The sequence below is a fragment of the Anomaloglossus baeobatrachus genome, chromosome 1, assembly GCF_048569485.1.
Source record: "Anomaloglossus baeobatrachus isolate aAnoBae1 chromosome 1, aAnoBae1.hap1, whole genome shotgun sequence".
Classification (NCBI taxonomy): domain Eukaryota; kingdom Metazoa; phylum Chordata; class Amphibia; order Anura; family Aromobatidae; genus Anomaloglossus; species Anomaloglossus baeobatrachus.
In genome coordinates this window covers 906,690,632-906,717,491 of record NC_134353.1, presented here as the reverse complement: position 1 = coordinate 906,717,491, position 26,860 = coordinate 906,690,632, and the positions used below count along the sequence as shown (strand labels likewise).

Genomic DNA, 26,860 nt, shown 5'->3' with positions numbered 1-26,860 from the left:
GTATCGATTATTAAAAGTGGCGAAACTTCTCTCCTAATTATTATGAAGCGTTATCGTTTCTTTCATTTCTGTAATAGATGGTATATCTGTCTTTTTCCATTTAGCCGCTATATGAATTTGACAATTAAAAAAATGTGAATAACTAGGTATTTGTCTTTGGTAATGCTATCTAAATCTAATGAAAGAAGAGCCATTTGAGGTGTAATAGTGATACTATTTCCAAGAATTTGGTTTATTTAAAGGTTAACCTCCCTCCAAAGACCTCTCAATTTGGGACAAGACCAAAATATGTGAAGAATATCTCCCTTTAAATTACATCCTCTCCAGCATAAATGGGAATTATTACTTGAAAAGAGCGAGAGCTTATGAGGAGTAAAGTACCACCTAGAAAGCAATTTATAATAAGCTTCATGAAGTGTTAAACATATATTAGAGGAGTATGTATCTCCAATACATCTATTCCACTTTTCCAAGGAAAAGGTGTTTTTTAACTCTTTTTCCCATTTTAGCATAAATGGCCTTTTTTCAAAGAGAATGTCTTTGTTGCATATTTCATATATACATCTAGTTTGCCAAATAATATTATTATTGGCATTACAGATAAGATTACAGGATTGTTCATTATATCTTTTTTTTCAGCCCAGTCTTGTCCAGCGCTTTGGGATCTATATTCAGCAAATGGGACCTGCCGGTCTTCACTCTGCCCTTCAACATTGCAGTATGTCTGCACATAGCAGCCACCGGGCACTACAATGTATTCTTCCCTACCGCCGATATCCAACCAATAGATGCCGTTCCAAACATCACCTGGACTGATGTCCAAATACCCTCGGTAAGAATGTGGTTAAGATGATGGAAAATGTGAAAGTGTGAGGTTAGACATGTGAATTTTTTGGGGGCTACTAAAAATTTTCATGTACACTCAAAAATTAGAATTGCCATGATAACATTTTGTCACGCTAGGTACTGGGAAGTACCAAGTGAGCGGTGAAAGGTAAGGGAAGGGGACCCCCTGTGTCTAGGGAAGGGGGAGATGGTGACCCCTGACAAAACCTATAGCTGGTCCCTGGGGTCCCTCACCACCAGACATAGGATCCGCACCTATGTGCCGAGCCGAATACCTGACCTGTTGGGAATGGATGGAATGAGCTCTTCATCAACCCCATTAAACACTACGAGAAGACACAAGGAGGACACATAGGGGATAAAGCAAGAACTACTTATCCACAGATGACAGAGGTAGGAGTTCATCAATGCTTCAGCAACAATACTACAGAGGAGTACAAGCCACCTGCTTGCAACCAGAGTTAGATTAAACTGAATAATATCACCAGCACCAGTTCAGAGAAGAAGGGAGTATTTAAGCATCAAGAGAATACTGATGATCAGCAGCTGGGTGGAAGGCGAGCTCCTGCTGGGTCCAAAAGGGGGAGAGCTAAAAATCCAGCAAGAACACCACCTATTACAATGAATTCTGACAGCAGCAACAATAAAAAGTCAGGGAGCATTTTGCGCAGCCAAACGCTGTGACTTTCTATTGCCAGAAACCACATGACTGTCTGTCACCCGTGACACACCTGTGACACATTTATGATGGTCCAGACGATGACATGGCTGGGACCAAGTGTATCATTATGGCCTAGGAAATATGTGGTTGAAGCATAAATTTAATGTAGGGCTACTTCGAAAGTCCTGCAGTCCAGGGTGAAGTTAAACCCCATTTTAATATTTGTTAAGCACCATATGGTCACTGTGTACAACGTTTAATTTTCCCCAAATTTCCCAAAAATGATTTGATCAATTGTCTTTTATCTAAATATCCCTACTTAAAGCATGTGTCTTGGAAATCGGTTTGGAATTTTCCCCTAATATGGGGCACTTAGATTGGTACTTACTAATGATGAGCGGCGGACTCGCAGATATCCGGGATCGGTGAGTCTAACCAGATTTAAAAGAAAAAACAGTTCCGACCTGGAATTGATCCCGGATATCTGTCCAGATGAGGGTCCCCATATAGGTCTACAGGGACCAAAATCTGGCGCTTAAAAATCGTGGTAGAAGGGATAATGGGATTGCAGCAAGCGCGTTATACTTATCAGTCTCCGGCACAGCTGTAACTGCTTCCAAGCCGCTTATTCTACTTCTGGGGCCGCTCATTATTGCTCATCCACATTCACTGCTTCCATTGCCCACTAGTAGTTATGGTGTCTGTGATTAATTGTAGTCAGACGTGCCCCAGCCTATGTGACTGTAACCAATGCCAAACTCTGTCTGCGGGGTCCTATTGTGGGGTAAAACTAAATACATTTTGTTTAAAAATGGCATAGGGTCCCCCATATTATGATACCCAGCATAGACAAAGCAGACGACTACAGGCTGCATCCCCCAGTAGTGTGCTTATCTTGGCTTTCCATCAGAAGAGGGACAGCGTGCGGCTTTTAAAAAAATTTATTTAAATAATTAAAAAACCTGGCGTGCGGTCCCCCCCACCACCAGCAATTTTGATACCCAGCCATGTTAAAGCTGACAGCTGGGGGCTGGTATTATCAAGCTGGGGAGACCTATGCTTATTGGGGCCCCCTCAGCCTAAAAATAACAGCCCACAGCTGCCCAGGATTGTCGCAACCATTAAATGTGACAATCCCGGAACTTTACCTAGCTCATCTCGATTTCCCTGGTTCGGTGGCAGTCAGGGTAATAAGGGGCTAATAACAGCTCACAGCTGCCACTAAGCCCTAGATTACCAATGGGGAGGGTCTATGAGACCGCTATTACTAATCTGTAAGTGAAAAGACATAAACACAAACCGCAAAAAAATCCTTTATTTGAAATAAAATACAAAAAAACCCCACCCTCTTTCATCCCTTTATTAACCACCCAAAACACCAAGTCCAACGTAATCCACACAAAGTCCCACGATGATTCCAGTTCTGCTACATCTGAAGTGACAGCGTGCGGCCATAGAACATAGCCACCCACTGTGAGCTTTAGGCATAGACTGAGCCACACAATGAGCGGTGACCTTGGTCAGGTTATTTGTGTCACTGCTGTAGGTTCCCACAGTCCTCCACCTGTGATCGCAGGTACCCCTTGCAGGGCACCAATAGGGTATTATGTCCCCATACATACCCCCACAAACAACTTGATACCCCAATAGTAGATTCCCCTAGAATACTCCCACAAACACAACAGAGAGATGCCAAAGTGCTCTCAAACCAATATATTGTTCCCATGTTCCCCAAAACAGTATGATTGTTCTATAGTACCCCCATACAGTAAGATTTCAAAACAATTCACCTACACACAGTATGATATCCTCACAACAAAGTATGATAGTATGATGCCTCCAAAGTAACCCCTCCTCCACAGTTCTCCCAAACAGATTATGAGTCACCATTGACCACAGCACAGTATGGTGTACCCACACAATGTGATACCTTTTTAGTATGATGCTTTCACTGTCCCACACACAAAATGATATCGCCACAGTGACTACCATAGTGAGTTGCCTTCAAAGCCTCACACAATATAAAACCCCTATAGCCCACACACAGTACAATGGCTCCCAAACATTCCTACACAGTATGATGGACCCCAAAGATCTGTGGTGCCCTGGACTAGCCAGGTCGTCACAGGTAACACTCACACACCCCCACCCCCACTAGACAGTACCATTAGCCAAACATAAAATCCTTGTTGCCTCCCTCCAGGGTCTGATGTCCACACCAGGTGGGGCGGAGCCAAGCGGTTGGCCCCACCCACCGAGGAGTTCACAGGCCTGGAGGCGGGAAAAGTGACAGATCGAGTTTGGCGTTTGAAGTGAGAGAATTAAGCACTTAGGTGTCTGGGTTTGTGGCCCAGGCACTAACAACAAGGTTGGCAGATGGTGGTGGCCGTCTGCAGGAGTGGTGAAGCAACGCGGAACCGTAGGACCGGGGTCGGGCGTTGGCCCGCCGGTACCGACCGGGGAGCGAAGTGAAGCCAGCAAACATAGGCAGGGCCATCGGAGCCGCCGACAATAGTCAAATTCGAGTGTGACCGGAACCCCAGGGGTTTCCTAAAAGCCAAAGACCCGATAGAAGGCAACCGCCCACACCATGAGGGTATACAGCTACCGCCTAAGGCTAGAGACCCAAGGGCCAGCGCCTGCGGGCAAACGGGCTCCTCCGGCATCCATACACCGGGGAGCGGACTACCGTTGGGAATCCACCGTAGTCAAACAACTACACAAAGGTGCAGGGAAAGACAGCCGCCATCACCTGTCCGGGGAGAGACACGGCAGCCGGCTGCGGGACCCGTCCATCCAGCCGTTTGGTTTACCGAGGACTTTGTGCATCTCTTACTGAGTGAGTACACCCATGCCATCCGGCAACCCTGCACCTCACCAACCCTGCCTCCCCGTCACACCACCGGACCCCGGGACCACCGACCCCTACCCACGGAGGGGGAAAACAACATCCCAGCTGCTCCCTGCCATCGCTCCCGGGATCCTCGTCACCAGCAGCGGTGGTGCCTACCTTCAACACAACCCGTGGGTGGCGTCACGGACTAAATCCCCCAAACCAACCACCCCTTTCACTCACGGGCGAGGAGCGCCGCTCGAGTCCCCGGATCCGGCCCACCGCTCAAGCCACCGAGCAGCCGCAGCAGCGCCGGACCCGAGCGTTAGCAAGCGCAGTGGCGGTGTCCTCCCCGCCCGCGACAACTCCCTACATAGTATGATAGCTCCAACAGATCCGTACATGGTATGATGACACCACAGCCTTCTACATAGTATGATGATCCCCAAAGATCCCTAAAACGTATGATAGTCCCTATAAACCCCTACATAGTATGATAACCCTCATAGCCTTCTACACAGTATGATAGCCCCCAAAGATCCCTACATAGTATGTTAGCACCCATAGACCCCTACATAACTATAATGACTCCCACAGCCTCCTACACAGTATGATGGCCCCCAAAGATCCCTACATAGACGGAAAGCCCCACAGACCCCTTACACAGTATAATGACCCCCACAGCCTCCTACACAGTATGATGACCCCCAAAGATCCCTACATAGTATGATAGTCTCTATAGACCCTACACGGTATGGTGACCCCCAAAGCCTAATACACAGTATGATGGTCCCACACAGACCCCTACACAGTATGATGACCCCCACAGACTTCTACAAGTACAGACTTAAAAAAATCAAGACGTACATAGGCATTAATACCCGGCTCACCCGATTTTCTGCACATGAGGAAGAGCTAATTGTATTATCGCCAGGCACAAGACAGTGAGGAAGAGGGGCACATGGCTGAGCTCCTTAGATCAGCTATTTATCTAAATGTCTTTTTTTTAATACAAAATAGGATCAAAGACAAGGAGGAGACAAAGGAAGGAATTACTGGGTTAATTTTTTTTGTGCATTTTCAGTGTTTAACGTTCCTTGAAATGAGTTGTACTGCATCTTGGATCCAGATGCAATATACCCAGCCTATCAGTGAAGGCAGAAATTATTTAATACTAATCTATTCAGAATTCTAGATTTCTGATTATTTTGATATTAATTAGTTAATTATCTAAAATTATAGTTCTCCCCGTCATTGACTTTCCAGCAGTGTGTACGGGCGCATAGAGAATTCCCAGATCTGTACATTCCACATAGAAATATCACTCTCCATGTAACGATGTGATGGTTTTATCACTTGGCCTTCATTTATTTGTCTTAAAGTAAAGCAATTATTTGATATGGTTTGTGGCCGACTTTATTAGGCTGAAAACTCATAAAAAGTGTGAAGGCAGATTTGTTTTTTACACGGCACAGTCACTCCCCAGCTGTGAACATAAGCAGTAAAATATATGTGTGTTTGAGATGTGTCTTTACTGACCGGCCGCGCCGAGCTCTAAAGAGGAACTCGTAAAACCTTACAAGCTACAGTATATTGCAAAAGTGAGTACACCCCATCACATTTTTGTAAATATTTTATTACGTCCTTTCATGGGACAACACTGAAGATGTGACCCTGTGATACAATATACAGTGTCAGTGTGCAGCTTGTATAACAGGGTAAATTTGGTATCCTCTAAATAACTCAATACACAGCCATTAATATGTAAACCACTGGGGAAAAAAGTGAGTAGACCCCTAAATGAAAGTGGACAAATTGTGCCCAAATAGCCATTTTCCCTGCCCGGTATCATGGAACTCATTAGTTTTACAAGGTCTCAGGTGTGAATGGGGAGCAGAGGTGTTACATTCGGTGTTACATTCGGTGTTACATTTGGTGTTATCTCTCACACTCTCTCATACTGGTCACTGGAAGGTCAGCATGGCTCCTCATGGAAAAGAATGCTCTGAGGGGCTGAAAAAAAGAATTGTTTGCTCTACATAAAGATCATCGAGGCTATAAGAAGATTGCCACCATACTGACACTGAGCTTCACAGTGGCCAAGACCATACAGCGGTATAACCAGACAGGATCCACTCAGAACAGGCCTCACCATGGTCGATCAAAGAAGTTAAGTGCATGTGCTCAGTGTCATATCCATCTTTTCAAAATAGACGTATGAGAGCTGCCAGCATTGCTGCAGCGGTTATAGGGGTAGGAGGTCCGCCTGTCAGTGCTCAGACCATACGCCACACACTGAATCACATTGGTCTGCAGGGCTCTAATCCCAGAAAAAATCCTCTTCTAAAGATGATGCACAAGCAAGCCCACAAACAGCTCGCTGAAGACTAGGATTCCTGGAATCATTTTCTGTTGTTTAATGAGACCAAGATAAACGTATTTATTTCAAATGGTATTAAATGTGTGTGGTGGCAACCAGGTGTGGAGGACAAAGACAAGTGTGTCCTGCCTACAGTCAAGCATGGTGGTAGAGTATCATGGTTTGGGGCTGAATGAGTGCTGCTGGCTATGGGGAGCTACAGTTCATTCAGGGAACTATGAATGTTAGCATGTACTATGACATACTGAAGCAGAGCATGATCCGCTCCCTTCAGAAACTGGGCCACAGAGCAGTATTCTAACATGATAACGACCCCAAACACACCTCCAAAATGATCATTGCCTTGCTAGAGAAACTGAGGGTAAAGGGTACTGAACTGGCCAAGCATATCTCCAGACCTAAACCCTATTGAGCATCTGTGGAGCCTCCTCAAACAGAAGGTGGAGGAGTGCAAGGTCTCTAAGATCCAATAGCTCTGTGATGTCGGAGCTGGTGACTCCAGTGGCTCCTGTGAAGCTTTAGTGAACTCCATACCCAAGAGAGTTAAGGACGTGCTTGAATTAATGGTGGCCACACGAAATATTCATAGTTTGGGCACAATTTGGCCATTTTCACTTAGGGGTGTACTCACTTTTGCTTCCAGTGATTTAGACATTAATGGCTGAGTGTTGGGTTATTTTAAAGGGCACACCAAATTTACACTGTTATACAAGCTGCACACTGACACTGTACAATGTGTCAAGGTGTCAGATCTTCAGTGTTGTCCCATGAAAAGGTTATAATACAATATTTACAAAAATGTGAGGGGTGTACTCACTTTTGGGGTATAATATAAATATATATTGCTTTTACATCTTGATGGCACTACACTATCACATTGTAGATCATATTATGTATGGATTACAATATATTTATACAATTTTTCAAAATGGATTATATTTATCAAGATGAAATCAATTCATTAAACCCTCTCTTGACCCTGGAGTCTTCTTTTTCAGTCCACTGCATTATAAAAGCTCATTTATTACGTTTTTCCTCCCTAAAAACCCTCTGCTCTGCCTCCAAAAAGTCTTAATTTACCATATAATATAAGTCCTCCGAATCTGCCAGTTTCATGGAAGGTTCCGATTGTACTTCTCAACAGATGACGTTGAGAAGTGGTGGAGGGGAAGTATTGGGCATCTGCACCTTACACCCCCTCATCCACTTTTTCTAAGGGAAGATAAGAGGCCATCTCCAATGTCTGGCCACACAACATTCATTCCCAATTATCGGCTTGTCTAAATTAGTTGCAGATCACCTATCAATCCAACAAAATGCTTGCTCATTGGCTATAATTATTTTTAAGCCTGCTTAAAAATCCTCGATCTTGGCAACACATCGTCCTGGTTAAACAAGAAATGTTGTGATGACTGTCACAAGGTGAAACTAGACACGCTTGTATGCAGTAAATGGAGAGGTAGTCAGACAGGCCGAGATCATAAACCAGGAGGACACGATAGTACATGGGGGGCAGACAGAGACGAGGTCAAAATAAAAGCCGAAGGTCAGGGTTCCAGGAGCGTACGTACAAGATACAGGGAGCAGGCGGGGATGTGGTCAGGAGGAAGTCCAACGTCAGAAGCCGGGAAGTCACAACAGAAACGGGAGGACAGGCAGAGATGGGTAAACAGCAGTTAGGAGTCAAGAGACCAAGATCTGAAAACTGAGCACCACGGGAGTCAACAGCACAACTGTAAACAGGAAGTGCGACTGGCGGTGTCCTGAGCCAACACGCTCCCTAAAGAAGCAGAGCAATCACCGGGAACGAGAAGTATCTACAAGAGGCACCTCCTAGGACAGTGTGAAACCCAGTGCTGTGAAACAACCAGCAGAGCATTCATCCCGCAAAACGCTCTGCACCACAAGCAAATATATATCGGCTCTGCAGGAGAGCATAGCAGAACAATACAGAATGTGTGCACATAGGAATCATGACACATGTGTTGCTGATGATATCCGATGTGTACAGAGTGATTGAATTAACGAAGTATGGTCACCCTGTCCAAACAAGCTATTAACCCCTTAACGACCGCGGGCCGTAAAATTACGTCCTAAATGACATAATCTTACTGCCCGCGGTCCTCCGGCGGCAGCATGCCGCGATCGGCACACATCTCAGCTGATTTTCACAGCTGAGATGTGTGCCTGCTAGGCACGAGCAGAATCGTTATCTGCTCGTGCCGATTAACCCCTTATATGGCGCTGTCAATACATGACAGCGCCATTATAAGCGCGATTGCGGTAAGCATTTACTTACCGCCCGAAACCGGAAGTCACGTGACGCGATCACGTGACTCCCGATAGTTGTCATGGTAGCACAGGGTCATGTGATGACTCCTGTACTACACATGACTTGGTTTCACTTTCGCTGTGCCCGGGGCACAGCAAAAGAGAAAGACAGCGTATCTGCTGTTTACAGCCTTCCAGCTGTGATCAGCAGATACTGCAGAGCGATCGGAATGCTGATCGCAATAGCCCCCTAGGGGGACTAGTAAAATAAAAAAAAAAGTTAAAAAATAAGTTTTAAAAAATTTAAAAAAAACAAAAAAACCTAAAAGTTCAAATCACCCCCCATTCGCCCCATTGAAAATTAAAGGGTTAAAAAAATAAAAAATATACACACATTTGGTATCGCCGCGTTCAGAAACGCCCGATCTATCAAAATATAAAATCAATTAATCTGATCAGTAAACGGCGTAGCGGCAAAAAAATTCCAAACGCCAAAACGACGTTTTTTTGTCGCCACAACTTTTGCGCAAAATGCAATAAGAGGCGATCAAAACGTAGCATCTGCGCAAAAATGGTACCGTTAAAAACGTCAGCTCGAGACGCAAAAAATAAGCCGTCATTGAGCCTAAGATCCCGAAAAATGAGAACGCTACGGGTCACGGAATATGGCGTAAAACGTGCGCCACTTTTTTCGGACAAACTTCCGATTTTTTTTTAACCCCTTATATAAAAGTAAACCTATACATGTTTGGTGTCTACGAACTCGCACTGACCTGAGGCATCACACCCACACATCAGTTTTACCATATAGTGAACACAGTGAATAAAATATCTCAAAAACCATAGTGCTATCGCACTTTTTTTGCAATTTTTCAGCATTTGGAATTTTTTTGCCATTTTCTAGTACACAATATGGTAAAACTGATGGTTTCATTTAAAAGTACAGCTCGTTCCGCAAAAAATGAGCCCTCACATGACCATATTGACTGAAAAATAAAAAAGTTACGTCTCTCAGAAAAAGAATGGCGAAAAAAAAAAACGGAAAGCGAAAAATCGGCCGGTCGTGAAGGGGTTAAATGACGGCCACTCAGCTTACATATACCCGTTCGGCGGTCATTTAATGACCATGATTGGCCAGTGTAAATAAACCCCAAATCTCCTCAAACCCCAAATCTTCCCTCCTCATAGTGCAATGAAACCAAGGGGAATCGGGAGGAACAGCTTGACCAACATGACCACTTGACCAACAGCTTTGACCAAAATCTATTGACCACTTTCAAACATGCTGCCCTTTAAGACATTTTTGATTTCCCGTCTTAGTACTGTGAGTTCCTGTGGGTGTAAGTACCATGAACATAACTAAGAAATTCTTTAGTGGACACAATTTAATTATATCTGTCTCATGTATGCTCCTCTATCTGCAGAATGGAGATCTTGGGTTTTATAACTCTAAGTTAGAAATCAATTAAAGAGCTTTGATATGCCTGGCAATGAGAGGACAACAATCATGTCCAGAAGAATGCAAATCCCGTAACAAATGTCATCTGTATAGGCAGGAGCCAGTCAGAGGGGAGCTCCAATTTTCTAATCTACTGTCATGGCTGTCTCTTTGCATTTGAGACTTGTGACAGATTCATGGCTAGAAAGTTATTGCTATGATCATTTCTGTATTTAAATATAATTTCATTTCCTTTTGGATGGAGAGGGTTAATGTCAGTATTCCTTGCCAGCAAGCATTCTCATTACCACCCCAGGTGTTTCAGTTTTAGACCACTCCGAGTCCCTATATATACCCTCTGCAACCAGCAGAGGGTACTGGTTATTCACTCTCATTTGGATTTTTGGCCTGGAGTTGGAAGGAGCTGTTGAATCCCTCTCTACAAGTTACTGTGTAGGCTGCAGTCTTGATGCTGACGGCAGCAGTATGTTGGTGTGTTTTCCCCTATCCATCTTTAATTCCCTTGTGTTGTTTTAGCACAGTTCTGGGACTAGTGATCCTTACCTGTCTACTCATTAGCGAGACTATTCTAGGCTCACTCAGGGATTCAAGTTCCTGCTCGGCAAAAGATGAAGAACCTGTATAGGGACTTGCTAGGAGTGCAGGGTTCGGTGGCAGGGAGGTGAAGGAGGTGGCCATCTTCCCTCTCACTAGTATCAGGACCCACCATTGTTATAGTATCCCTGGTGTACCTCTTGTGTAGTGTTATGTGTTGCATCATGCGCCATATTTCCCTTTCAATACCACATTTGGAATAAATTTTAAAAACATCAGTGTAATACTGAATGCATTTTCCAGATGCATTTCCTCTGTGTAAAATTTTCTACCTAAAAGAAGTATTGTATGCACCAAACCCTTAATGTTGGATTTTATGGGTTTAGGCTACAACCCAACATAAGAATCATGATGTAATTAATTAGTGATCAGGTATATGAATTATCGCTATGGTCAGATGTTTATTCCTATGTAATATAATTTCCTGTTTGTCTTGTAGCTATTGAAAGCCATCCCAGTTGGTGTCGGCCAGGTATATGGATGTGATAATGCTTGGACCGGAGGGATCTTCCTGGTGGCCCTGTTTGTATCCTCCCCAATCATCTGCATGCACGCAGCAATTGGATCAGCTTTGGGCATGATAGCAGGTAAATATGTAACTCGGTGGTTTGCCATTCATTGAGAAGAAGTTAACTCAATGTGGAGCGTACGTTTTGTATCTTTGTGGCATTTGATACATTGGAGACATAGACACCACAGCCACATAGTCTGTGGAAGGGTGGCTACCCAGATTAGTCCCATCCAAACCATGGGCACCACAAAGTTAAAAAATGTGGGTTTATTCATGTTTCTTTCCTACAAGGGATATCACTGGAACCTTTCTGTCCCATATAGAAGGGTATGGTGGCAGCAACCAGCACCAAAACATGAACCACAGTTTGATTACCTATCACTATTCCTCTAAATCCATATGTCTTCATTCATGAGAGATCATTGTTATAACTTTTACATGACTTCTTGGATCTATCAAGGCAATTTCTTCTTCTTTTTCAGGGTTGAGTCTGGCAACTCCTTTCGAAAAGATCTACTTTGGACTTTGGGGCTATAACTCGGTTTTGGCTTGCATTGCAGTGGGTGGAATGTTTTACGCTCTCACCTGGCAAACTCACTTGCTCGCTATAGCATGTGGTATGTACTTACTTTAGATTATATTTTCATAAAGGTTTAATACCAATATCAGCAATGTAAAAAGTTGTACCAGTGACAAGGGAAGCTTTCCTCTATTTTGGCTAAGAGACAGGGATCAGCCAAGTCACCCTCTATCAGGGAAATAAATAATAGAATTCCTTTTGAATTCACTAGGTCTTAAGGGCACTTTACACGCTGCGATATCGGTACCGAAATCGCTAGCGAGCGTACCCGCCCCTGTCGGTTGTGCGACACGGACAAATCGCTGCCCATGGCGCACAACATCGCTAACACCCGTCACACGGACTTACCTTCCCTGCGACGTCGCTCTGGCCGTCAATCAGCCTCCTTTCTTATGGGGCAGTTCGTGTGGCGTCACAGAGACGTCACACGGCAGCCGTCCAATGGCAGAGGAGGGGCGGAGATAAGCGGCCGGAACATCCCACCCACCTCCTTCCTTCCTCATTGCCGGTGGAGGCAGGTAAGGAGATGTTCGTCGCTCCTGCGGTGTCACACACAGAGATGTGTGCTGCCGCAGGAATGACGAACCACATCGTACCTGCAGCAGCAACGATATTAAGGAAATGAACGATGTGTCAACGAGCAATGATTTTTCACGTTTTTGCGCTCGTTGATCGTCGCTCATTGGTGTCACACGCTGCGATCTCGCTAATGGCGCCGGATTTGCATCACTAACGACGTGACCCCGACGATATATCGTTAGTGATGTTGCAGCGTGTAAAGCATCCTTTAGGTATATGGCTGCACCAAACCTATTATAGGGGAGCATATCAAAATACTAGAAAACTGTCATGGCATGGATTAGGGGAGAGTTCAGGCGTGAGCCAAAAACACACAACAGGAGTTGCACCACGACCAACAAGGAGTACACCGAGGACACTTTAACAGTGGTGAGCCCTACTGAGAGGAAAGATGGACACCTCCCCCACTTGCCTGCCGCTGTACCCTACACTCCTAGCCAGTCACTATACAGGTTCCTCACCTGTCGCTGAGCAGGAACCTGAAGCCCTGAAAAGTCCCTACAATAGACCCTCGCTAGAGAGTGGGTAGGTAAGAATCACTAGTCCCACTGCTGCACTGAAACAACACATCAAGGAAGGAAGACAGACAGGGGGAAAATACTACAACAGACTGCTGCAGTCAGACCCAAGACTGCAGCCATCACAGCAACTTCAATAAAGGGTTTTCAGCAGCTCCTTACACCTCCTTGCTCAGCATCTAAATGGCCAAGAGAATAACCGGCACCTTCTGCAGGTAGCAGAGGGAGTTTATAGTGACTGGGAGTGGTGGTAAACCTGAGCTGGTAATGAGACTAGTTATGGCAAGGAATACTGATATTAACCCTACAACTGCCAAAGGAAAGGAAAACACATTCAATATTGAGAGTCAAGAATGGAAATGACTTTCAAGTTCTGAATCTGTCACTAGTCTCATAATGCAGTGAGACAGGCGTGATAGGAACATGGAGAAATGTTGTAAAAAGTAGACAGAGTGCACTCTATTGATAGGGCTGACTAGAAAAAAATTGTGGATGCCATAAAGAGATGAATACAGAAGTGCAGCTCAACAAATGATTCACAACTAATATGTCACCTATGTATTTTGGCAATCTTCAGGGGTGCGGCTGAAGCTCTGTTCATTCGTGACAAACCAATACTTTGAGTTTGTGCAACATGTGGTTTCTTATCCTAAAGATGCTAAGACCATTGCTTAATATCTTTAAGTTTAGTGGTATCTAAACATGAACTAATGGATAATAATATCAATGGGGCTCAGAGTGGGTTCTCTGCAAATTAATTAAGGAACTAGTAGTAACCTAGCTGACCTCGAGTAACAAAGGAGTTACCACCAAGGAGTAAGGGGTGCATCTAAAAACAAACTTATTATTTCTTGACAACGATCTGAATAGTTCCGGAGTATAATACAGGACGTAACTCAGGATCAGCTTAAAAAAATATACAATCATGGCCAAAAGTGTTGGCACTCTTGAAATTGTTCCAGAAAATTAAGTATTTCTCCCAGACAATTATTGCAATTACACGTTTTGTTATGCACATGTTTATTACCTTTGTGTGTACTGGAATAACACAAAAAAAAGGCAAATTGATCAAAATTTCACACAAAACTCCAAAAATGGGCTGGACAAAATTGTTGGTGCCCTCAACTTAATATTTGGTTGCACACCCTTTACCCTTTGGACTAAATAGCCGCAATCAGTCGCTTCCTGTAACCGTCCACAAGTTTCTTACTCCTCTCACTTGGAATCTTGGACTCTTCTTTACAAACTGCTCCAGGTCGCTCATATTTGAAGGCGTCTTCTCTTCTCCCAACAGCAATTTTAAGATCTCTCCACAGGTGTCAATGGGATTTAGATTCAAACTCATTGCTTTCTTCGGAACTCTTCAGTGCTTTGTTTCCAACCATTTCAAGGGCCTCTTTGTAGTATGTTTGGGGTCATTGTCCTACTAGAAGGCCCAAGACCTAGGACGCAAATCCAGGTTTCTGATACTGGGCACTATATTGTGTCCCAAAATCTTTTGGTAATCTTCAGATTTCATGATGTCTTTCACATAGTCAAGTCACCAGTGCCAGAGACAGCAAAACACTCCCAAAAATCTTTGAACCTCAACCATATGTGACTATAGATAGTGTTCTTTTCTGTGTAGGCCTCATTCCATTTTTGGTAAACAGTAGAATGATGTGATTTACCAAAAAGCTCTATCTTGGTCTCATCTGTCCACAAGACGTTTTCACAGTAGCATTTTGGTTACTCATGTACATTTTGGCAAACTGCAGTCTAGCTTTTTAATGTTTCTGTGTCCACAGTAGGGTCCTCCTGGGTCAAAGCAAGAAGGCCTGCGGAGACACCATCACATGTTTCTCAACGCTGGCAGGTTACTAGCCAGGTCTTTCACCAGGAAGGAACAACCACGGGAAGGGCAGTCTCCAGTCAAGGAGACCACCTATGCCAAACATGGTATCCATCCACAGACAGCCGTTTCGGGGTATTTGCCCCTCATCAGTGTGGAGTAGGAATCTGGCTAGTGGGAGCATTGCCTAGTAAAAGACTATGTGAGCAAGGATGGTTGACCTTAGGGAGATCAAGATCCACCACTGCGGAGACACCATCACGTGTTTCTCAACGCAGTGATTCTAGAGCAATGCCCCCTGGGAAATATTCAAAGCAAGAATATGCTCCATCTGTGGATGGATACCATGTTTGGCATAGGTGGTCTCCTTGACTGGAGACTGCCCTTCCCGTGGTTGTTCCTTCCCGGTGAAAGACCTGGCTAGTAACCTGCCAGCGTTGAGAAACATGTGATGGTGTCTCCGCAGGCCTTCTTGCTTTGAATATTTCCCAGGGGGCATTGCTCTAGAATCACTGCGTTGAGAAACACGTGATGGTGTCTCCGCAGTGGTGGATGTTGATCTCCCTAAGGTCAACCATCCTTGCTCACATAGTCTTTTACTAGGCAATGCTCCCACTAGCCAGATTCCTACTCCACACTGATGAGGGGCAAATACCCCGAAACGGCTGTCTGTGGATGGATACCATGTTTGGCATAGGTGGTCTCCTTGACTGGAGACTGCCCTTCCCGTGGTTGTTCCTTCCCGGTGAAAGACCTGGCTAGTAACTAGAGATGAGCGAACCGGTCCCGGTTCGGCTCGAGGCGGTTCGCCGAACGGGGGGTCTGGCTCGAGTTCGGCTCGTCGAACGTTCGACGAACCGAACTCGAGCCCATAGGAAACAATGGCAGGCAATCACAAACACAGTAAAACACCTAGAAAACACCCTGAAAGGTGTCCAAAAGGTGACAAACAACTCACAACATAACACAAACACATGGGAAAGTGACAAGGACATATACTCATGTGAAAACAAAACAGCTGGACAAGGAAAAAGAGGGAGACACACAGATATATGAGTATATGCAAAGAAACATCGATTCCATTATTGTGCAACTTGAGCCCTGCTCATTTTAGGCTTCCAATCTGGATAAATTGCCTGAGCTCGCCACGTACGCCTTGAGGATCTTGTCGTGTCCTGCAGCCAGCGTTCTCTCGGAACCTGTCTTCAGTGCTGCTGGGGGTCTGCTGGCAGATAAGCACACGTGTCTGTCCACTGACAATGTGGACCTGGCTCTCAGAGGACTTTTCTTCCCCTGGGTCAGCCAGGGGAGGCGAAAGGCACGCGTATTTTTGAGAGTGCTTCATGCAAAGCATCTTTTTCTTTGTCAAAAGGGGGGCTCAACCGATGCCAGTCAAGTGGGGTGTGTGTGGCCCAGTTAGTGGCAACGAGGGAGACTGTGGTTGGAGTCCCCTCGCTGTGTCTCTAAAAGAACCAAGATGAACAAGTCATGGCTCTCAGAGGACTTTTCTTCCCCTGGGTCAGCCAGGGGACGGGAAAGGCACGCGTATTTTTGAGAGTGCTTCATGCAAAGCATCTTTTTCTTTTTCAAAAGGGGGCTCAACCGATGCCAGTCAAGTGGGGTGTGTGTGGCCCAGTTAGTGGCAACGAGGGAGACTGTGGTTGGAGTCCCCTCGCTGTGTCTCTAAAAGAACCAAGATGAACAAGTCATGGCTCTCAGAGGACTTTTCTTCCCCTGGGTCAGCCAGGGGACGGGAAAGGCACGCGTATTTTTGAGAGTGCTTCATGCAAAGCATCTTTTTCTTTGTCAAAAGGGGGGGTCAACCGATGCCAGTCAAGTGGGGTGTGTGTGGCCCAGTTAGTGGCAACGAGGGAGACTGTGGTTGGAGTCCCCTCGCTGTGTCTCTAAAAGAACCAAGATGAACAAGTCATGGCTCTCAGAGGACTTTTCTTCCCCTGGGTCAGCCAGGGGACGGGAAAGGCACGCGTATTTTTGAGAGTGCTTCATGCAAAGCATCTTTTTCTTTGTCAAAAGGGGGGGTCAACCGATGCCAGTCAAGTGGGGTGTGTGTGGCCCAGTTAGTGGCAACGAGGGAGACTGTGGTTGGAGTCCCCTCGCTGTGTCTCTAAAAGAACCAAGATGAACAAGTCATGGCTCTCAGAGGACTTTTCTTCCCCTGGGTCAGCCAGGGGACGGGAAAGGCACGCGTATTTTTGAGAGTGCTTCATGCAAAGCATCTTTTTCTTTTTCAAAAGGGGGCTCAACCGATGCCAGTCAAGTGGGGTGTGTGTGGCCCAGTTAGTGGCAACGAGGGAGACTGTGGTTGGAGTCCCCTCGCTGTGTCTCTAAAAGAACCAAGATGAACAAGTCATGGCTCTCAGAGGACTTTTCTTCCCCTGGGTCAGCCAGGGGACGGGAAAGGCACGCGTATTTTTGAGAGTGCTTCATGAAAAGCATCTTTTTCTTTGTCAAAAGGGGGGGTCAACCGATGCCAGTCAAGTGGGGTGTGTGTGGCCCAGTTAGTGGCAACGAGGGAGACTGTGGTTGGAGTCCCCTCGCTGTGTCTCTAAAAGAACCAAGATGAACAAGTCATGGCTCTCAGAGGACTTTTCTTCCCCTGGGTCAGCCAGGGGACGGGAAAGGCACGCGTATTTTTGAGAGTGCTTCATGCAAAGCATCTTTTTCTTTGTCAAAAGGGGGGCTCAACCGATGCCAGTCAAGTGGGGTGTGTGTGGCCCAGTTAGTGGCAACGAGGGAGACTGTGGTTGGAGTCCCCTCGCTGTGTCTCTAAAAGAACCAAGATGAACAAGTCATGGCTCTCAGAGGACTTTTCTTCCCCTGGGTCAGCCAGGGGACGGGAAAGGCACGCGTATTTTTGAGAGTGCTTCATGCAAAGCATCTTTTTCTTTTTCAAAAGGGGGCTCAACCGATGCCAGTCAAGTGGGGTGTGTGTGGCCCAGTTAGTGGCAACGAGGGAGACTGTGGTTGGAGTCCCCTCGCTGTGTCTCTAAAAGAACCAAGATGAACAAGTCATGGCTCTCAGAGGACTTTTCTTCCCCTGGGTCAGCCAGGGGACGGGAAAGGCACGCGTATTTTTGAGAGTGCTTCATGCAAAGCATCTTTTTCTTTGTCAAAAGGGGGGGTCAACCGATGCCAGTCAAGTGGGGTGTGTGTGGCCCAGTTAGTGGCAACGAGGGAGACTGTGGTTGGAGTCCCCTCGCTGTGTCTCTAAAAGAACCAAGATGAACAAGTCATGGCTCTCAGAGGACTTTTCTTCCCCTGGGTCAGCCAGGGGACGGGAAAGGCACGCGTATTTTTGAGAGTGCTTCATGAAAAGCATCTTTTTCTTTGTCAAAAGGGGGGGTCAACCGATGCCAGTCAAGTGGGGTGTGTGTGGCCCAGTTAGTGGCAACGAGGGAGACTGTGGTTGGAGTCCCCTCGCTGTGTCTCTAAAAGAACCAAGATGAACAAGTCATGGCTCTCAGAGGACTTTTCTTCCCCTGGGTCAGCCAGGGGACGGGAAAGGCACGCGTATTTTTGAGAGTGCTTCATGCAAAGCATCTTTTTCTTTGTCAAAAGGGGGGCTCAACCGATGCCAGTCAAGTGGGGTGTGTGTGGCCCAGTTAGTGGCAACGAGGGAGACTGTGGTTGGAGTCCCCTCGCTGTGTCTCTAAAAGAACCAAGATGAACAAGTCATGGCTCTCAGAGGACTTTTCTTCCCCTGGGTCAGCCAGGGGACGGGAAAGGCACGCGTATTTTTGAGAGTGCTTCATGCAAAGCATCTTTTTCTTTTTCAAAAGGGGGCTCAACCGATGCCAGTCAAGTGGGGTGTGTGTGGCCCAGTTAGTGGCAACGAGGGAGACTGTGGTTGGAGTCCCCTCGCTGTGTCTCTAAAAGAACCAAGATGAACAAGTCATGGCTCTCAGAGGACTTTTCTTCCCCTGGGTCAGCCAGGGGACGGGAAAGGCACGCGTATTTTTGAGAGTGCTTCATGCAAAGCATCTTTTTCTTTGTCAAAAGGGGGGGTCAACCGATGCCAGTCAAGTGGGGTGTGTGTGGCCCAGTTAGTGGCAACGAGGGAGACTGTGGTTGGAGTCCCCTCGCTGTGTCTCTAAAAGAACCAAGATGAACAAGTCATGGCTCTCAGAGGACTTTTCTTCCCCTGGGTCAGCCAGGGGACGGGAAAGGCACGCGTATTTTTGAGAGTGCTTCATGAAAAGCATCTTTTTCTTTGTCAAAAGGGGGGGTCAACCGATGCCAGTCAAGTGGGGTGTGTGTGGCCCAGTTAGTGGCAACGAGGGAGACTGTGGTTGGAGTCCCCTCGCTGTGTCTCTAAAAGAACCAAGATGAACAAGTCATGGCTCTCAGAGGACTTTTCTTCCCCTGGGTCAGCCAGGGGACGGGAAAGGCACGCGTATTTTTGAGAGTGCTTCATGCAAAGCATCTTTTTCTTTTTCAAAAGGGGGCTCAACCGATGCCAGTCAAGTGGGGTGTGTGTGGCCCAGTTAGTGGCAACGAGGGAGACTGTGGTTGGAGTCCCCTCGCTGTGTCTCTAAAAGAACCAAGATGAACAAGTCATGGCTCTCAGAGGACTTTTCTTCCCCTGGGTCAGCCAGGGGACGGGAAAGGCACGCGTATTTTTGAGAGTGCTTCATGCAAAGCATCTTTTTCTTTTTCAAAAGGGGGCTCAACCGATGCCAGTCAAGTGGGGTGTGTGTGGCCCAGTTAGTGGCAACGAGGGAGACTGTGGTTGGAGTCCCCTCGCTGTGTTTTACATGCTTTTAGAAGGGCATGAAATGGCTTGGAGGTTGACTTTCATCATATGCAAACTGTTGGCTACCAAAATGCTGCCTTTCCAACAACTGTGGTTATAGGCAATGAGGAACATACTGATGAAGATGAGACGCAGATACCCGATTGGGATGACAACTTAAATATTCGGTCAGGGCAAGAAGAAACTCGGTCTGAGGGGTAGGGGAGTGCAAACACAACAATTGATGATTAAGTTCTAGATCACACCTACTGTCAACCCACAGTCAGACACTCGAGGAGGTCAACAGAGGCGGTGGAGGAGGATGCAACCGACGTCGAAGTAACCTGGCGCCTTCCTGGACACAGTCGGAGCACTGGTAGCACGTCTACAACTGCATCCTCAGCCACCACTCTGCCTCTGAGCATTATTCGGGGTGGATCAACAGGTCGCATGGCCTCTAAGCCTTGCCTAGCCAGGTCCTTTTTTGACATAGAAAAAGATCGCCCAAATTATGTGATCTGTAAAATTTGTCATGGTTCTCTTAGTAGAGGTCAAAACCTCAGCAGTTTGACAACTTCTTCCATGAATCGTCACATGAATAAATATCATATGGCCCGATGGGAAGCTCACCGTGCTGCAATGCGGCCTAGCGGAGCGAACCATCCACCGCCTGCCCCTTCCAGTGCATCCGCGCGCTCGTCATCTTCTAGGACTGTGGGGACAGCTGTCACACCTGTTTTTCCACCCACAACTTCCACCACTGTAACCGCAACAGGCAGTTTGCTTGGTAGGTCGTCAGTTGGTTTGGAAGGGGAAACAAGTGAGTGTGTACAGCTCTCTCAGACATCGATAGCACCAACTTTGGATGAAGGCAACATCATGTCTCCGCCTGCACTTTCCTCACAAAGCTGCATTTTTCCAGGGACACCCGACTCAACACCGTCTACACACAGCAGCCAGATCTCTGTCCCTCAGATGTGGTCAAATAAAAGGCCACTTCCTGCGACCCATGACAAAGCGAAGAGGTTGACTCTATCCCTCTGTAAGCTGTTGACTACAGAAATGCTGCCTTTCCGCCTAGTGGACACACAGGATTTTAGAGACCTTATGTCTGTCGCTGTGCCCCAGTACCAGATGCCTAGTCGCCACTACTTCTCTAAGAAAGGTGTGCCCGCGCTACACCAGCATGTCGCACACAACATCACCGCTTCCTTGAGAAACTCTGTGTGTGAACGGGTGCATTTCACCACCGATACTTGGACCAGTAAGCATGGACAGGGACGTTACATGTCGCTGACTGGCCACTGGGTAACTATGGTGATAGATGGTGAAGGGTCTGCTGCACAAGTCTTGCCGTCCCCACGACTTGTGTGTCAATCCTCTGTCTGTCCAAGTTCCGCCACTGCTTCTGCATCCTCCACCTCATCTGGGTCCTCCACCTCCGCCCCAAGCCTGCCTGGTCAGGCCACCAGCGTTCTCACTGCGCAGAAGGAATCACGCACCCCTCATTACTATGCTGGTAGCAGAGCGCAACGGCATCAGGCGGTCTTTAGCTTGACATGTCTTTGAAATAGGAGTCACACAGCGACTGAGTTGTGGGCAGCTCTGGAGACTGATTTTGATAAATGGTTGTCTCCACTCAACCTGCAGCCTGGTAAGGCCGTGTGCGACAATGCTGCAAACCTGGGTGCGGCCCTTCGCCTGGGCAAGGTGACACACGTGCCTTGTATGGCTCACGTGTTTAACCTTGTTGTCCAGCAATTTTTAACACACTATCCCGGCCTAGATGGCCTTCTGACCAGGGCACGGAAACTGTCTGCAGTGCTCACTTCCGCCGTTCAACCGCCGCACCTGAGCGACTTGCATCGCTCCAGAAGTCTTTCGGCCTGCCGGTTCATCGCCTGAAATGCGATGTGGCGACACGCTGGAATTCAACTCTCCACATGTTACAGCGACTGTGGCAGCACCGGCGAGCCCTGGTGCAATACGTCATGATGTATAGCCTGGGCCAACGAGATGCAGAAGTGGGGCAGATCACCCTGATGGAGTGATCTCAGATCAAGGACCTATGCACCCTTCTGCACAGTTTCGACATGGCGACGAATATGTTTAGCGCTGACAATGCCATTATCAGCATGACGATTACAGTCATTTACATGCTGGAGCACACGCTAAACACTATTCGTAGTCAGGGGGTGGGACAACAGGAAGGGGAGGAACTACAGGAGGATTCATATGCGCAAGACACAACAACATCACCAAGGTCCAGACGTTCATCATCACCAACGCGGCAGGCATGGGACCATGGGGGACAGGGATCAACAAGGGCGCATGGTAGCAGGTGAGATGTTGAGGAAGGTGCAGGAGGACATGAAGATATGGAGGACGAACTGTCCATGGACATGGAAGACTCAGCAGATGAGGGGGACCTTGGTCAAATTTCAGTTGAAAGAGGTTGGGGGGAGATGACAGAGGAAGAAAGAACGGTTAGCACCTCTATGCCACAAACACAGCGTGGACTTGGTGCGCATGGCTGCGCAAGACACATGAGTGCCTTCTTGTTGCACTACCTCCAACATGACCCTCGTATTGTCAAAATTAGAAGTGATGATGACTACTGGCTTGCCACACTATTAGATCCCCGGGACAAGTCCAAATTTTGTGACATAATTCCACCCATAGAAAGGGACGCACGTATGCAGGAGTATCAGCAGAAGCTGTTACTCGATCTTAGCTCGGCTTTTCCACCAAACAACCGTGCAGGTGAAGGGAGTGATTCTCCCAGTTGTAACTTGACAAACATGGGACGGCCTCGTCATCTTCAACAGTCTACCCGTACCAGTAGGACCGTATCTGGTGCTGGTAACAGCAATTTTATGGAATCTTTTCATAATTTTTTTAGACCCTCCTTTGCAAGGCCACCAGAGACAACAAGTCTGACACATAGTCAACGGATGGAGAGGATGATACAGGAGTATCTCCAAATGAACATCGATGCAATGACTTTGCAAATGGAGCCTTGCTCCTTTTGTGCTTCAAATCTAGAAAAATGTCAAGAGCTCTCCAGTTACGCCTCGAAGATTTTGTCGTGTCCAGCTGCCAGCGTTGTCTCTGAACGTGTCTTCAGTGCTGCTGGGTGTGTGCTGACAGATAAGCGCACGCGTCTGTCCAGTGACAATGTGGACAGACTGACGTTCATCAAAATGAACAAGTCATGGATCCAGAAGGAATTTACTACCCCTGTGTCATCCTGGGGAGAGTAAATGCTTGTGGATTTGGAATGTGCTTGATGCAAATCAAAACATCCTGTTTGCAACTAGGGCACAAGTGCTGCCACTGATAAGGTGTCTGTGTGGGGCCCAATTTTTGGAAAAAAAGGGAGACTCCGCTTGGAGTAACCCTTGCTTGCTGTGTTTTTTAAAAATGATACAAGATGAACAGATCTGAAGGCAAGATGAAGCCAACATCATGTCTCCGCCTGCACTTTTCTCACAAACCTGCATTTTTCCAGGGACACCCTACTCAACACCGTCTACAGACAGCAGCCAGATCTCTGTCCCTCAGATGTGGTCAAATAAAAGGCCACTTACTGCGACCCATGACAAAGCTAAGTGGTTGACTCTATCCCTCTGTAAGCTGTTGGCTACCGAAATGCTGCCTTTACGCGTAGTGGACACACAGGATTTTACAGACCTTATGTCTGTCGCTGTGCCCCAGTACCAGATGCCCAATCACCACTGCTTCTCCAAGAAAAGCATGCCCGCGCTACACCGGCATGTCGCACACAACATCACCACTTCCTTGAGAAAATCTGTGTGCGACAGGGTGCATTTCAACACAGATACTTGGACCAGTAAGCATAGACAGGGTCATTACATGTCACTGACTGGGCACTGGCAAACTATGGTGAGAGATGGAGAAGGGTCTGCTGTACAAGTCTTGCCGTCCCCACGAGTTGTTTCAATCCTTGTTCTGTATGTAGAAGTTAATACACTGCTTCTGCCTCTTCAACCTCGTGTGGGTCCTCTACCTTTGCGCAAACCCTGTGTGGTCAGGCCACCCTTCCTTGCAACTGCGCACAAGGACTACCACACACCTCCTTACTATGCTGGCAGCAGAGCTCAATGCCATCAGGCGGTCAAAGTTTTACTTTGAAATGTATGGGAAATGTGAGTCACACCGCTATTACAGAGAATAGTAGTCAGGCAGGGTCAAAACATTAATTGAGGAACAGGAACAGAATGGGACGGCCAGGACTTAATCAGAAAACAAGCAGAGGTGAAATGCGTATCGGCCAACAAGGTACATAAACAGCAAGCAGGAAAAGTAGTCAGGTAACAAGCACACAAAATCATAAAACTGAACTGGGGGTAAAATTAACCAGAGGTTCATAGCTATGTCTGGCAGTGGTCTGCAGACAGGATGGGCATAAAAAAGGGTGTGGTGTCTTCCCATTGGTTGTAGCTGAATGATGGTATTTCATCTGTGAGATACCCACCAGCTACATTCAGCCAGAGATTCTGCATCTGTCAAGGTAATGCAGCCCAGTGGGTGAGCATAACCTGCGTCCACCTGCGCCGCTGGCATCGACTACTCTCCCATCATCAGCACTATTCATGAAAGGAACACGTTGTCACCTGGCGACCGGAGTACAAATTGACGGAGCGGACTCCGTTGGTGACTTAACAGCCGTGTGCGGCAATGATGCAAACCTGGCTGCGGGCCATCCTCAGGGCAATGTGACACACGTGCCTTTTATGGCTCACGTGTTGATCCGAATTCTCCAGCAATTTTTAAAACACCATCACGGCCTACATGGCCTTGTGCAGCGGGCACGCTCGCTATGTGCTCACTTCCATCGTGCGCACACAGCAGCTCAACAACTTTCATCACTCCGGAAGTCTTAGGGTCTGGCAGTTAAACGCCGGAAATGCGATGTTCCGACACGCAGGAATTGGAATCTGCACATGTTGCAGCGTGTGTGGCAGCACCGCAGAGCCCTGCTGAAATACGGTAAGACATATAGCCTGGGATAAGTTGATCCAGAGGTGGTGCAGATCACGCTGCTGGAGTGGTGTCAGATCAAGGACCTATGCACCCTGCTACACAGTTTTGAAATGTCGACGAAGATGTTTAGCACTGGCAACGTCATTCTCAGCGTGACAATTCTGGTCATCTACATGATGGAGCACACTGTAATTATTATTCGGAGTCAGGTGTTGGGACAAGAGGAAGGGGAGGAAGTACAGGAGGAGTCATATGCGGAAGGGATAACAAGATCTACGAGGTCCAGATGGTCAGCGGCACCTATGCGGCAGTCATGGTGAGGGAGAGGGATTAACAAGGGCGCATAGTATCAGCAAAAAGTGTTGATGAAAGTGCAGGAGCCCATGAAGAAATGGAGGACGAACTGGCGATGGGCATGGAAGACTCAGCAGATGAGTGAGAGCTTGCTCACATTTCGGTTGTGCGAGGTTGTGGGTAGAGGGCAGAGGAAGGATGCACGATTCTCACCTCTCTGCCACCAACACACCAAGGACTTGGTCCTCCTGGATGCACAAGACACATGAGCGCCTTCTTGCTGCACTACCTACATGACCCTCGGATTGTATGAATTTGAAGTAATCCTGAATACTGGGTTGCCACACTGTTAGATCCCCGGTACAAGACAAAATTTGGCGAACTAATTCCTGCCATAGAAATAGACGCACGTATACAGGAGTATCTGCAGAATGTGGTACGCAATCTTAGATCTACTTTTCCACTAAACACCAGTGCTGCACAGAGTGAATCTCAACACTTTGTCATGGATAGGAGGAAATGGTCTTTTACTTGTCCACATCGGAGGGACCGAGGGATGGCTGCTGTGCTGAGATGGCGTTGAGTACGGTGTCCCTGCACAGTTGCACTTTTGGTCATATCCCAAAATGAGTTGAAAAAGGACAGATGCTGTTGGAAAGGGGAACAGGTGTGTTGGAAAGGGGAAAAAAATTTTGGTCCGTGGATTTGGTGGTTAAGCAACTGTAACATTTGCTGAAGAAACAACATCTGTTACAGTGGGACTGGCAGATTTGGATAAAGTGGTATATAATCTGTGACCGCTATATAACAAAAATTAATAAGAAAAGAAAGAGAAAGGTATATATCACCTTCAGCAGTCAGTGTCCACCGTGCTCCCAGTTGGAAAAGGAGAGGTTGGCAACTTGAAGGTTTGGTGGAGGATACAGAGCTGTGTGGCTATGAAACTAATAGTAGCCTGAACCGAGTTAGACGCCATTCGGATCTGGAGACTGTGAGCCCTGTTAGCGTCACAGGGTCCACATGCCCACCCAGCCCAGGAACTCCCTGTTAACAACACAGGGGCCATTGAGTACGCTGACCGTGTGCGTAGGGGCCACACCTGTGGACAGCAGGCGCATCAGCAGCAGCAGGCCTGTTAATGCCACTGGGCTGCACAAGCAGGACTGTTAGGACAGGAGCTGGTCTTAACCGTTCTGCGTTACCAAATGTGGTGGTGGCCTGCATCCACCACCCTATCCCTGCCTACCTCTGGCCTAAAGCCGCAATGGGTTCAACACATGGAGGTGTGCTCTTTCGGAGCATAATAGAAGACTGCGCACCTCCTTGTTGGCTCCAGCCCCTTTTATAACCTGGGTCCGCCCCAAACCAGGGTGAACCACAATGCACCTCCTGGAGACAAAAGCAGAGTGACACGTCATGAGTGGCATAACTAGCGTCCTATTTGGAAACGCAACTTCAATGATGACCTCATGGCTGCCATGACCCAAACACCTCACCAGTCATCGTCTGACCATCAATAATGCGGTGACAAGTCATAGGTGTGGGCCTCTGCAAGCCATTTGGGAGGACACCTGATGCCCTGTGGTCTATATGGGACCCCCACATCAGGGCCAGGGCCAAAGAGTTCATTACCGGACCTAGTCTCTGATGCAGGAAGTGCCTGAGCATGCTCAGTAGCATGAAATACAGTCTCTGAAAAAAGACTATCAGCTTTAGCATGGTGTCTAGGCACAAAACAGGACT

The 26,860-nt window shown here is 47.1% G+C and overlaps 1 protein-coding gene across 3 annotated transcripts in view; it reads left to right on the top strand.

The window, feature by feature from the left end:
* The window catches only part of SLC14A1 (solute carrier family 14 member 1 (Kidd blood group)), a 92,115-nt gene that overhangs the window by 55,692 nt on the left and 9,563 nt on the right, over positions 1-26,860 (top strand). For all 3 annotated transcript variants that reach the window (XM_075327538.1, XM_075327523.1, XM_075327530.1), the window contains exons 5-7: positions 640-832; positions 11,484-11,631; positions 12,038-12,172. In XM_075327538.1, the coding sequence (XP_075183653.1) occupies positions 640-832; positions 11,484-11,631; positions 12,038-12,172 (476 nt within the window). The remainder of the gene's footprint in view (positions 1-639; positions 833-11,483; positions 11,632-12,037; positions 12,173-26,860) is intronic.